Raw genomic sequence first — 14,095 nt, forward strand, 5'->3', positions numbered from 1 at the left:
TTTACAGGCTGAGGATTCAAAGAGTTGTTCAGCTCCTGTGACACCTATGACCAAAACACAGGACCAAAATAAACCCTGTACTGTCATTATTGTCCCAAACCTTACCCCTGAGAAGTCCAATGTGTCTCAAAGGCCTGTAACTCCTGTTATAGAAACGAAGGCTTCACAGAGTTCACTACCCCTTAATGCCATTGTTCTCACTAACATACCAGTTTCTTCAGCTTGTGATGCAGAAATTCCCTTTTCAACCAAAACTCTTGGAATACCATTATCCTGCAGTCAAATGTCAGCTGATCAGAACTTCACCAGTAATATGTTAGCCAGTCAGAGAAATCATAATAATTCTAGCAGTTTATCATCTGAATGTAGTCAAAAAGTGTTACCACTGAACACCAGTTCAAGTGTCATTCTTCCTGTTTCATCAACACATAGTTTAAATACCTTGTGTACTGGTGTTACACCAGTTCCCGTGTTTTCTAATCAGACTGTGTCAGCTCCGAACTTGCCAATCCAGACTCAATCAAGCCAAACGGTGACAGGGCCCACATTATCAAATCAGGCAGTGATAAGTTCTTCTTGTCAAAGCATGGCAAGTTTAATTGAACAGAAATGTCAGGTATCAGAGACTCTCAACAAAAAATTGTGGACACCTACACCCCAGAATAGTGCATTATTGTCAAATCCCTGTGAGCATATTCAAGAGGAATTCCATAGCAGCACAGGGATGTCTATACAGTCAGAGAGGTGTATTTCTCCTGATAATATTGAGCCAACTGTTAAAATGAAAAATAAAGAAAGAGATTCAAATGAAACTGATTTATCCAAGGAAGTTATAAAGAAGCAAATGAGTATCAAAGGTTCTGATGCTAGATCAGAGTCTCCAAGCAGGTGAAATTTTTTTTTATATTTTACTTCAAAAAATTTTGGTGATAATAGTACTAAATTCTGTAAAATTTTCAGTAAATAAATCTCTAATCAGTAAATATATGAAGCCATTTGAATTTGTAAAAATGGTAAGATTTTTGTGGTAGTTGAAAAATGTTCAAATCTTTAAAGTCATTTAACATAGATTTATTTTTCAGACTGAAAAAGGTGCCATTTTCCCCTGGGTTTATACCACTACATCAGGAGTCAGGCCAAACTGAAATCCTGGGAAATCCTGGTAGTCCTATTCTGATAAGAATGGTTGAAAATGTTCCTAGTCCTGTAGAGAGCAAAAGCAATCAGCCAACAGAAGGGAGCACAAATCAGAATGCAAGTGTTGGTGAGCATGATATGAACGCTGAAAATAGAGGAAACAAAGAGAGGCAGAGTAATGTAGGAAATGTGTTTTTCGGTGACAGTAATTTGACAGATTCTGGTGTTGTTCAGACTGATGTTTCAGACAGTAGTCTTAATACCACACTGGTAGCTGACAACAGTTATAATGAATCACCAAAACCTGTCGAAAATTCAAGAGAAATACAGGCTCTTGTTATATCTTCAGTGAATGCTTTAAATAGTGTAAATCAGTCCACAAATGTACAGCAGACCTCAGGAAAAACGGTCACCTCTACACACCAGATTATAACTCAACATCATCACGAGAATTACAATTCAGCAAAACTACTTGGTATACCAATTGAAAATAAATTACATGTAAACCAACTTCCATCTACAAATAGAACAGAAGAGCAGGAATCAGACAAAAATAAAACATCATGTAGAGCCCATTTAATTGGATCACTGAGTAGTTTATCATCTACTCAGTCTAAGCCTTTGGTGTCAGCGAGCCCAATGAAATCAGCCCTAGATATTGTGGCTGCATATTCTTCTTTAATGCTGTCTCCCAAAAAAGGCCCAGCAAGCTTTGTTCAGAAAGCTCAGGAGACCACGCCAGTTAAAAGCAGGTATCGACCTCTTGCTCCTAAACCATACACATCATCAGCCACTGTTGTAAGTCCATTTTTAAGTCCTCAAAAAAGTCCTAGAAAAAGCCCTAGGAGGCAACAGCTACAGAGGAAGGCCAGGGCAATATGCCCCAAAGGACTTGTGGTCAAAACAGTGATATCACCATCCAAGAAGGCTGCCTCCCAGATCATGAACAGAGTTCTGGGTAAAACCCACTGTAAAATACTACCACGTCCACCGGGCCTGCCCAGAAATGAACTTCACATTCAGACCAAAGGATTAGCATCACATGAGGTCCCCGCTGAGTTGCTGAAAGATGAGACAGAAACAGAGGAGGAGGGAATGGAAACAGCTAGTGAATGTGACACAGGTAACAGTGGGCTTTATGTAGTTTAACATGTACTATATTTGTTATTTCTTCAGATGAGGGACAATACATGTAAATATAAGTTCCTCAAATTTTGTGAGTTACTGGTTTTTCTTTAACTTGAGTACCTTATTTTTTTTTTTAATTGTCAAAAGAAGCCTTGTTGAGTTTCTTTTCACAATTAAAAAAATCAAGGAATGAAGAATTAGAGAAACATGTTATGACAAGAAAAAAAAACAATTGTGCGGGAGTGATGAAATACAGTTGATAATGGGAGACACAATGTTTCTAGTATTCAGTTTTGTTTTTAACAGTAGAATCAGAATATTTGTCTGATGAAGTAATGGAGGATGTCGGTGATAAGAAGCGATCAGCACGAAAAAATCTTCAGAAGAAGTTCCACAAAAACCGAGAGCTGCGTAACTCTGTGGAGAGTGATGATACAGAGGTAGACGAATCCAATCTTTACGACAGTCAGGACGACAATGAAGAGGAGTCCGAGCACATAGCCGATCTCATGGCTGCCAGCACCACTATCAAGTAACTACGCAGCTTCTCCAGTCTTATTAAGGATCTATTTCTAATTGTTTTAAACAACTACCAATTTTCTCTTCATGGACAATGTATTTCACAGATAAAGTATGTTTTTATTGAAAAAATAAGTAATATTCATTAATTTTGTATTTTTATTGAATAATCAATAAGTTAATAGCTTTGTTTATTTTACAAAATTTTTTAAGATACATAACAGTTGCTCTTTTTTCTAACCAGATTTAATCCAAAGAGCATTCTGTCAAAAGACTCTAAAGATCTGTCCAGCAAAACAAAGAGAAGAAAAGATTCTGCCCTAGCCATGCTGGCCCCAGATATTGTAGAAACAGACCCTCTGGTAAAATGATTGTATACTTTTACATTTACCAATAAAATTCTAGGTTATTACAGACATAAATAAAAATCAAGGGTTAAATTGAAATAAATGTTTATTAATAATATATAGCAATATGCCATTTTGAAAGTTTTTAATAAAATAATTGAGAACGAGTAAGATATTCATGAAACAAATTCTTTGCCTCAAGATTTTTACTTACTGTATACTGGTATTAATTTATTTTAAATTGAGACATTACTTTGGTTTCATTGAAGTAGGGAGATCAAATTTCATTGATTTTGCAAAAGAATACCCTTTCATTGATATGTAAATTTGAGGACAGCTTCCTCATCCAATTCATTATTAGAATTTGTAGTGTGTTGATCATCATATCTGACTCAACCTTGAAAAACATTGAGATTTGATGTTCAGCAAAAAATTATGAAATTACTAAATTAGACTCAAAGAATGTATATTTAGTTTTAAAACTCAGGGGGAAAGATGTTTTTTAAAAGCTTATCAGAAGTGAAGTAAACATGTCCATGTAATTTATAATCCATTCCTTTTGGTTTGTAGAAAGATGATCGAGACACAGCATTTGCACAAGCTTACTTAACCAAGGCAGCAGAGGACCTGAAAGATGATTTTACCACATATGAACAATTTCTAAAAATCCTGTACGAGTTTGGAAAATCTGAACAGTCACCAGTAAAAGTAAGAAAAATGTAGAATAGCAGCACATTGATTCTAAGGAACTTAATTTTGAGGAATTTACATGTGTCTTTAGTAATGAAACTCATTTTTTTTTTACATGAATGAACTTCCTAACATCAGATTTAAGAACTAAAATATGATAATCAATTATCGTTTAGACATTTCAAGAATCTACATTTTCATATACCGTAACCGGTATACAAAAAAAAAAATGTAATTAAAAATTACGGAACCAGCTTAAAATATTTCATTTCTACATCTAAAGTTTGAATTATTTTCATCACCAATTGATAAGGATCAATGAATTTATGAGGAAGAGAGCAGATAGATATGGATATCAGCTGGTATTCAGTAATTGATACAGTCAATCCTCTTTATCTCAAATTCAATGGCTAGAGAAAAATCTTTGAGATATCCAAGGATTCAAGATAACACATAAAGAATAAGTGGTTGGGACTTCCAAATTATTTCGACATATCCATGGTATTCGAGACATTGGTGTTTGAGATTCCAAAGTTCAACTGTATTTAACTCATGAACTGGATTCATATTAGGACTTGTGTGCCCTACAGTAATTAAGTAAACGTATTAATCTGTCTGCCCTTTTGTCTGTCTTAGGAGAGCTACATTGTACAAGGTGTGTGCTGCATATCTCCTCATGTACAAGATTACCTCATGCATGTAGGATTAATTCCACAATGATTCTAATCTTCATAACAAGATTTATTCAAATTAATCCCTCAAAATTATTTTGAGAAAAATATTGGTGTGTGAAGTAACTTCACTGAAGTTAATCTACCCCTTTCCCAGTGTTTATCATACCCATAGGCGCTTTGGTCAAGGATAATTTATATCTTCTATATAATGTATTGTCAAGAAAATTCAACTATACATGGAACATTTTTTTCAGTGCACAGTGTTAATTTTTATTTTTTTAATCTTTCTGCACAATATACACTCGACTGCCACAGAAATTTGATATTATGCACATTTTAAAAATGACATATCCGATTTGTACACTAAAAAAATTTCTTTTATAAACCTCTGTTTGCAAGTGATGCTTGTCTTGAAGTTAAGTTGAAGTCTGGGTAATTTTTGCATTCACCAAAGGCTGGCATTTTATGAAATGAATGCTACTTTCTGGTTTAAATATTCATGTACATTTAATTGAATTATTATATCATATGTTTTTTTACTCCCTTATGTAAGTACAAGGATACAACAGTGTATGAATTTCTAACAAGTAGTTGGATAATCTCATTTGTCATTTAGGAAATATAATTCCAAATTTTTATAAAAATATTTGCTGTTTCATATTCTTCATATATTTCTACATTTCCTTAAACAATTTTGTCCTAAGTCTAATTCACATCTTTTAAGCTGCAACCTTAGATTTCTATCCCTCTGCAGAGCCCTTGCTGACTGCTCATTTTTCTAGTACTCTTAATTACAATTTTATTTAAAAGGAGGGCAGACAATGTTACTGTTGATTCCTAAATATTTTGAAATTTTACTTGGAGGTAGGTGGCAGAACAATACTATGGTTCCCACTTCTTTAGCAAGAATTCCAACTGAACAAGCTTTGATTAAAAAAGATAATGAAGGGGATTATTTACCATTTGTAGATTTTAAGTCATTTAATATGATATAAGGATGTTAAAAGGTTAACAAGATGAAAAACAATGAACCCAATTACATTTTCACTGGAATAGGAAAGATCATAAGATTTAAGCCGCATTATATATATTTATTTAGCTGTAAAAGAAGCAATATGTCCCGTAAAATTATTGATAAGAAACCATAGAAAGCAAGCAGAATTATATTTCTCGATGCAAAGTTTCAAAAGAATTCACTCGTCATTGTCTGTGATGTTATAAGCTGGATTATGATTAACAATGCCAGAGCTGTTCCTTGTACGATAGCTGCTTAACGTAAATGTGTCAGTTGTTACACGACTATTAACAACTCCATCCAGGCTCTGAGAGATTGTGCTAAGCCTTCTTAATCCACCTCTAGCACAGCACAATACTTTCTTTAGCTCTCGTCTAAATCTCTGTCCATGAATGCTGTACAGGAAAAAGTTTATGGAATGATTTAAATACACAAAAAAGTCAGATATACGAGAAGCCATTAGATATGAGGCATAACCATGGTAATTCACTTTTCCATCAACAATGAACTGAAAAGCACTCTCTCTAATGGACATGAAGATAACTTTAGGGCTAGTGCACACTAGAAATGTAAAGGAGACGGAAAGCAACATGGCCGTTAGTCTTTGGTGAAATTGCTGTCTGGAATCTGTTCTGTTATTTCTTTGATTCTGGCTCCGCATGGAACGTCGTCTTAGAGTAGCCTTCCTGTTGTCATAAATGATTAAAATGTTAAACGTTAGCAACACGACAAAAGGAGCAAATGAATAAATGGCAGCATCCAACCATGGCATCACATTGTCATGAAAATCTTCGTATTCCTTTTCAGGGATGCAGAATTCACGATCATCAATGGTCACTGTCCAAAATATATGACTGTTAATGGCAACAAAAATGATAAAAAGCAGTATCGTTACCTTTCTTGCTCTTGAGATTGTGGCCATTTGGGCAGCTTTTAGAGGAAAATGAATTGCAATAAATCTCTCCACTGTCATTGCCACCACTAACCAGACAGAATAGTGGTAGGTGAAGTAAGAAAAAAAATGAATGGTTATGCAGGCAGCTTGACTTCTGGTGGAAATGTCTGTACCTTCATTCAGAATTGTCAGCCACCTCCTGAAAGCATTAATATACAGCACGGCTAAATCCAGGACTGCAATGGCCTGCATGTAAATGCAGGTGGAAGTTGTTCTCATGGAATGTCTGCATAGAACTATAAAAGTTAATATGTTTCCAATGGTTCCCAGAAAAATGACAATGGGGAATACATATAAACCAAAAGCCTGGGCAAAGCGATACTCCCAGTGCTGGTTCAGAATGTCTTGTAGTGTTGGCCGAGGCTGGTTTATAGGAGGGGATGGTGTTGTTTCCATGGAATCATTGTGTACACTCTCATTGCCAAAATGCATCACTATGTTGTAATTCTCCATTGTTGTTGAAAACATAGGCATAAAACAAATTTCACTAGAAAAAATATAACATTAAACATGAAAGATTTTTTCATGCAGCCTTCATAAAGCTTGTTGGTCAGAATGACAGGTCATTGTCCAAGATCCTACTTTCTTCTAATGTAGTTTATGTTTCACTTTTTAGAAAATGTAATACATCTTCTTTGACTTGAGAGATGTCATATTCTCCTTGGTTGCTTTTTGACATATATTTTTCCTTTCTGCACTCACAAGTTAAAAAGTATTGTGTTCATCACAGCTGTTATCCAAAACAATAGTGATGTTTACTCTGAATCCGGATTGGGTAAGAAAAATCCAAGGAAAAGTTGTTGTCATCAGTTAAATCAACACTTGAATAGCAAGGCAGCTCAAATTTACTCTTGAGTGGGATATAGTCTTTCTGATTGTTCAAATATCATGACCCTCGACATCCACAATACACATGAAGTCTATTAAACAAAGCACATTTTACATCTTGTTGTCAAATCCTTTGCTTTGTTTGAGGTCTATAAACAGTCAAAGGATAATCTATTTGGAGTCCTTGCAAAGATGTACTAAATACAATTCTCCTTTTAAATGGGTGGAAATGGAAATGAAGAATTTGTCATTTCAATGGAAAAGTTGAGAATAATGATAGATGAAGTGTGTGGGGGCAATTGTACCATAATGTGTATTGTTCCAAAGTTAATTGTCACTGTACAGTGTGGCTCAAAAGTTATACTGGTGATAATACAACTGGCGTTAGCATTTTTCAACAGAAAGATTAAACAAAGGTTTGTTACAGAAATGAATTTATTTCAGGCCCAAATCAAAGTATTGGTGCTATATAATAATCACCTTGTTAGTATGCATGTCAATACATTTTTTAGTCATACAAAATTTATCTTCCAATCCAGTTCCTATTTAGTATACATAAGTGGAGGATAGTAATAGGAAGATATAAGACATATACAGTTTACTAAGCCATTTGATCAAAGTCAAGGACTCAGAGGGCAAAATAATTATTTTAACATTTCATATTTATATGATGCAATAGCTTGGATTTTTTTTTAAACTAACTCTTAACTGACTTATACAAAATAAATAAACATTTGTAGAGCGCCCTATATAATAAAAATTACTCTAAGGCGCTTAGCAATAAGATTATAGTAAAATATATGTACAAGATAGGAATTAAAGCTTTAAACAGAATAAGAAAAAAAAAGGATGCATAAAAATGGAGAAACATACAAGAAAAAGAGAAGTTTAATAAAAATAGTAAAATCAGATATTTACATCACAAAAAAAGATTTTCAAAAAAAAAGAAAAAGAAAAAAAAAAGCATTTGAGACATTTTAAAAAATAAAAAATCATAGGGGTTTAAAACTTAGGAAAAGAAGTCTTTAAAAAGTATGTTTTTAGCAACTATTTAAAGACATTACATACATATTACTTACATATAGTAGTCATTTCAAAATGTCTAGGTGAATTATCAACAGATTTTGAATAAACTTGGTCATAGGTCAAACTCAAAAGTAGATATTATTGATTGAGAATATTAACATGATAATGAATGTGATAATCAGATACATTGTAACCTACAGACTTCATCTTTGGTATGTAGATTATAACTGGTTTGATGATGACTTAAACAGGGTCATAGGTTAATTTTTTTTGCAGTGTGATGCAAAAATGTGGATTTTTTTTTACCTACAAAGTTATATTGACTAAATTCATTTGATAAAGACAGATTTCAGAAAGAAAAATCTTTGCTTTTGGTGTCCTTTTAACAAAGGTTCAGGCCAGAAGGCCACAAGTGCGGACATGGCATTGGGATCGAGAGTATTGATATGGACATTATATTTCAGATAATTTGCAGTAACTTGGAATTTTTCAAGGATAAGCTTAATTAAATCCATTTTTATTTTTTGTTTTCAAATAGAAGACACCTGTAAAGTTTGGGTCATTCGATATCAACTGAAAGTCATGCATTTTGAATAAGAAATTTAATTATACATGTATCACAGAACAAGACTTTCTTCAAGCTTTGCAGTGCCAGATAGTACATATGCTCAATTAGATGTAAAGTCCTAGAATAAGGTCATTATTTGGACAAGGCCAAGGACACATTGATTAGCACAGTACATCTTAGATCTGCATTTATCTGGAATAAAATAGTGGGGGAAAACTTTTGTGCAGGACTTTACCTGGGATTTATGATAACTATTTTTGGTCCTATTTTGAAATGAGACATCCCTCAAACTTAACCTGCTAACCAATGATATTGATTTCAGTCTTAATTTGATAAGTCCTACACCTGTCAGTGAGAGGTAAAGTGTTTCAGAATAAAGGATGGATATATAATTCAACTTTTTGACATTGAATATATTTTTGTGGAGAAAAAATGATTAAAAAATAAAAATAAACTGTAAAAATGTATTTTTCATATCCCTCGTATTGATAGAAATATGTCAAATTACATAAAAGAAATTATGAAATATCAAATAAGTGATTCGATAATAGACTTTTCAAAAAGAATTGCAAAACAAATACAAAACACACTCATTTGAAAATTTTAAAAGTAAATCCACTATGCTAAAAATAATTTCATGTGATTTAAAATTTATTTCCATCTTTTATTGTCCAAAAATTAGATTAGATAATTTTAAGATGAATAAATAATTTAATGCAGCATTTATTTGTTCTTCTGTCCATTATACCATTTAAGACATAAAAATGTTATAAATTTCTAACAATGTAAACAAGTAAAATAAGCTCGGACAATGATCAGGGCCTAACAAGACATAAAACTAAGATAATGACTGTCAATATGGTCATTAGAAATATCAACAGCATTCAAAGTTTATAGCTTTATTGCCTATTTCTTACTTTTTGTGTTAAATTTTTTTATTAACTGAGGTTATCTTGTGTGGTACATTTGAGGGCTTTTTCAGAGTCATTAAGTGGCTCTATAAAAATGTCAGGTATAAGATAATGTACATTACATGTCATAAAGCGAGGATAATCCAGTATTATTTTTTAACATTCTCTCAGAAATTACAGCTAGTCTGAGGTATAGCTTGTGGTCTTCGCGTGCCCAAATCATGCCTGTATCTCAAAATAGATTTCTATGTCAATATTGAAAGTAATAAAATGTCAGTGAGACCAGCTGTTTTAAAAGTACAATATGATATAAGAGTGTGTGACATAAATGTTAGAAATAATGTGTAATTATTAAAAGTATTATACTTAATTGATATGGATTACAAGTCAGTCTAAATAAACTAATTCTATATCTATTAGTTCATTATACCGGTGTAATAAGGTCCAGAGGTCTGTTAATTTGTTAGGTCTGTAGAGTCACTCAGTATGTCACTTTCTGTCCATTGGAGTAAATGACTTGCATTATCATAACTTTGGAACAATTTCATTTTCTTCTCTAAAATAACTGAACCAATTACAAATTTGATACGTAGCATCCATGAGTGAAGGGATTTGTAATTATGCCCATATTGGGCTAGCTAGTGTAAAGAAAACAAAATTTTAAAAGTTTATTATACCCCCCGCAAATGAAGTTTAGGGGGGGTATATTGGAATCACCATGTCTGTCTGTCTGTAGACAAGATTTTGTCCAGAGCGTTTCTCGGAAACTATTGCATAGATTTGTCTGAAAATTTGTACACTTATTATTCACCATATGAAGGTATGCACCTGGTATTTTCATCATGATTGAATAATTTTTCTTCATTTTTATTATGTGGTTTTGTCCCGACCTTTTCTCAAAGACTATTTCTTAGAATTGTATGAAAATTTGTACACTCAATATTTACCACATGAAAATGTGCACCTGGTATTTTCAATATTATTTGATGATTTTTCTGAATTTTCAGTTTTTTCTTCTTCATTTTTATTGACTTAGTCATTTTGGGTTTATTTCTAAGGTTTGAGACATAGAATCTAAAACATCTGTACAAAAATGTGAACTACAGCTTAAAACTATTCATTAAAACCAAAAAAAAAATCACCAAGTATTAAAAACAATTTTTACATTACACAGCAGATAGTGTAAATCCATTTGTCCCTTGAGAGTAATGAGTGGACATCATCCAGTTAGAGATAAATTAATGAGTTCAGTGTGGGAAGTTGTTAGGGCATCTCTGATCAAGCATGTGTTATCTATATCTCCTGGGAATTTAAATATCTCTGTTCTTTAATTCTCTTAATTGTAAATTATTGTCTGTCATAGTACATAGTTACTGGATGACCAGCCTTTCATTTTAAAAATGAATTTGATATAAAGTTATCAACATTAATCTGATTTTGTAATTAATTGATTTTTTTTTCAACAGAATGTCATGTCTCAAAAAGATGACAGATTGTTGCAATTTATTTTTCAATGTATTAAAAAACAATGTAATTACAATGTATTGGTATTGATGTTTTATTAGGTTGTTCCTTGGTTTCATTCATTAAAAAAAATATAATGAGCAATTATTTTTTCACTCTAAATGTTAATAAGAAAATTGTGAACACCTCTCAGATCCATAAAATATTAGTGAATTGGCAGCTCTGAAAAACCCAGCGGGGGGTATTTGTCCCATTTGGACAGTTCTAGTTGTATTTATGGTATACATGTACTCATATGTGTGTATGACAAGGCAAGGAATTCACAGTTATAATACAGAAAACAGCCATGTCTGTCCACATGTCACATCACACATATGAATGGCTGATAATCAAGAAATGGGGGGGGGGGTTATACTGGCACTTCATGCAAAGATTCTTAAGGACCCAAGGATCTGTCATTGGGATGTTCCAAGGTTATTTAAAAGGTGGCTAAAAGGAAAATTAGTAAAAAAATTTCTCTAGGTTATAACTTTATAAGAGAGAAACATGAAAGGTTCATTATTGAGGAAAAGAAAAAAGATAATAATCTAGCTTGCACATTTATTTATTTCATTATAATTTATTAAGAGTAAGAGCTGAGTAGTATGTGGAGCGTGTTCAGTGACAAATATATCATATCTTGAGAGTATGTGTAACGGGAGGTCAACGTTACTGTTACATTGCCAAAAATTTTCAACTCATTACAACTACTTTTCTTCAAAATTTTGGGTGATCAGTACCACTACATTTTATCAATAAGACAATTGGCGATTACAATTCATTGCCGCTACATATTCAAATCAGACTGCAAAGGCACAGAATATGAGTTCTATTCAACATAATATGATCGATTCAGAAGAAAAGAACTGAAAGTGAAATATTAAAATACAATGCAGTAAGATTTCCAGAGAGCAGTACATCAAGCAAATGGCCTTCAATGCTCTACCAATTCTGTGTGTTTTATCCAAGAACAGTTCTCGGTTTTTGAAACTGTCAAAATTGTGTTTATTAAATGAAAAAGATTTTAAATAAAAAAATGAAGCAAAAAATTCTGCTCAAAGTCCTGCTTTCACCACCATGGTGAGAGAAGGAAGCAGGTCTTATGCATGTATATGTTGTATTTCATATCAATAAGTGCATGCACAAGTCGCTGGCTAGTGAAAGAGGCAATGTAGCGGTAATGTATACTTTTTTGTTGCGGTAATAAGTATGTTGTGGTAATGACTATTTTGAAAATTAGCAGTAATGATATGCACCCTGTGGAACTACGAATGATATTAAGTTGACTCTCAAGTCCCTTGCACCTTTCAGATTGGATAATTGAAATAAGAACTTAACAAGTAACTAATCACACAAACGGCTCAATTAACACCGAGAAAAGTTGCACTTGAAAATCGGTCGTTGTTATAGATAAACATTATTATAACATTGATATATTGTATTTACAGCTGTATAGAGAAATGAGGGAGCTGTTAAGGAATTTCCCTGACTTAGTGGAGGATTTCTCAGCTTTTCTGTCCCCCAGTCAGGCCTTGGAGTGTGGCTGCTTCATGGAGAACCTTCGTTTCAGGAGGGCCAGGACTTTCCTACGTAAATTAGAGGTGACTCCTCTCTGTATGGTGATGGTTATTCATGAAGAATATGTAACTTTGAGATGCATCTCACTTTTATTCTAAGGACATACGCAAGGTAGTTTGAACTTTACTGTCTTTTTTTCCTGGAATTGAAGAGTTCCAATACTTGAAGGACCTGTGTGCTACTATTTTAATGTCTATATATGTTGCTGGACACTTCTAAAACAAAATTGGATTTAAAAAAAAAAAAAAAAACGTCTAGAATATATGTTTAGTAATTTTTGTATATTTTTCTTTGAATTTTACAAGAATTTTCATTAATTGATATCTATTTAAAACCCCTGGTAATGCATGCTGATTTTTTGTCTATGAACATCTGATGATACTATAATTTTAAATTAAGAATATCTTGAAAAATTATCAGTAGGTAAGGTACGTTGCGTATGTCCTTAAACAAACATTTAGTTTGACCAATCCTTGCAATACCAGTTGAGCATCGTCGCAAACCATGGCCAAAATGTATGATCCTCTCCCATTCTGGCCAGTAAGAGAGAGCTATATGCGAACTCCGAACCGTGGCTTGAGACAATGCCAGTTGAGTAGACAGAAAATAAGTCACACTGATTGAAATGAAGAATAATAAACCATTACGATGTATATATATGAATGTTACAGGTGTATGCTGAGAGACATCCTTCTCACTATCAGAAAACCATGAAACTCCTCACAAAGTGGGCCCCAGGGGGCTCCAAAGAGGAGGAGAAGGCACTGAAGGAAACGCTGGAACAAGTTCTGAAGAATCAACCACATCTTCTAGATGAGTTGTCCCTCTTTTTTGAGGATGAAAAGCCCCCAGACAGGTATTCATTTGTGCAATAAATGCCTGTGAAGGATGATAACAAATGGTTATAGAAGTTGAGAGTACATGTATATTTAGTTTTTGTAATTCCAGCTATATGACAGAGTTTGAGGAGATAACTCTGGGAGACAGTGATGAAGAGGAAGGGTTCCAGTTCGATGATTTTGAGGAAGTGGTCGTTCCAGAAGACGAAAATCCTGATGGAACAAAGAAGTGCATGTGTAATTGTCATCAGAATCCCAACGCCAAAAACTTCCATATGAGGAATATTCACTGTACCAACTGTTGTTTGAAGGTATAGTATTCTGAGCTTAAAAAATTCAAACCTGCAGAATATTTTACAAAAATTAATGTTTGATGC

The 14,095-nt window shown here is 33.3% G+C and overlaps 2 protein-coding genes across 2 annotated transcripts in view; one reads left to right on the forward strand and one right to left on the reverse strand.

Annotated features, from left to right (window-relative positions):
- Positions 1-14,095, forward strand: part of LOC133181629 (GON-4-like protein) — a 31,339-nt gene that overhangs the window by 13,073 nt on the left and 4,171 nt on the right. Inside the window, exons 17-24 of the mRNA XM_061316173.1 lie at positions 8-888; positions 1,083-2,260; positions 2,572-2,797; positions 3,029-3,146; positions 3,702-3,839; positions 12,750-12,902; positions 13,551-13,735; positions 13,828-14,029. Coding sequence (XP_061172157.1) covers positions 8-888; positions 1,083-2,260; positions 2,572-2,797; positions 3,029-3,146; positions 3,702-3,839; positions 12,750-12,902; positions 13,551-13,735; positions 13,828-14,029 — 3,081 coding nt within the window. The remainder of the gene's footprint in view (positions 1-7; positions 889-1,082; positions 2,261-2,571; positions 2,798-3,028; positions 3,147-3,701; positions 3,840-12,749; positions 12,903-13,550; positions 13,736-13,827; positions 14,030-14,095) is intronic.
- Positions 5,588-6,926, reverse strand: LOC133183180 (growth hormone secretagogue receptor type 1-like). The gene has a single exon (XM_061318129.1). It carries the CDS (start codon positions 6,916-6,918, stop codon positions 5,689-5,691), a length of 1,230 nt encoding a protein of 409 aa, XP_061174113.1. The 5' UTR covers positions 6,919-6,926; the 3' UTR covers positions 5,588-5,688.

The sequence above is a fragment of the Saccostrea echinata genome, unplaced genomic scaffold (genome assembly GCF_033153115.1).
Source record: "Saccostrea echinata isolate AGI-Se365-2 ecotype Australia unplaced genomic scaffold, CSIRO_AGI_Sech_v1 ptg000009l, whole genome shotgun sequence".
Lineage (NCBI taxonomy): Eukaryota > Metazoa > Mollusca > Bivalvia > Ostreida > Ostreidae > Saccostrea > Saccostrea echinata.

Coding starts and splice junctions, on each gene's coding strand:
- LOC133183180 (XM_061318129.1), bottom strand. CDS start 6,918: ATGGAGAATTACAACATAGTGATGCATTTTGGCAATGAGAGTGTACAC.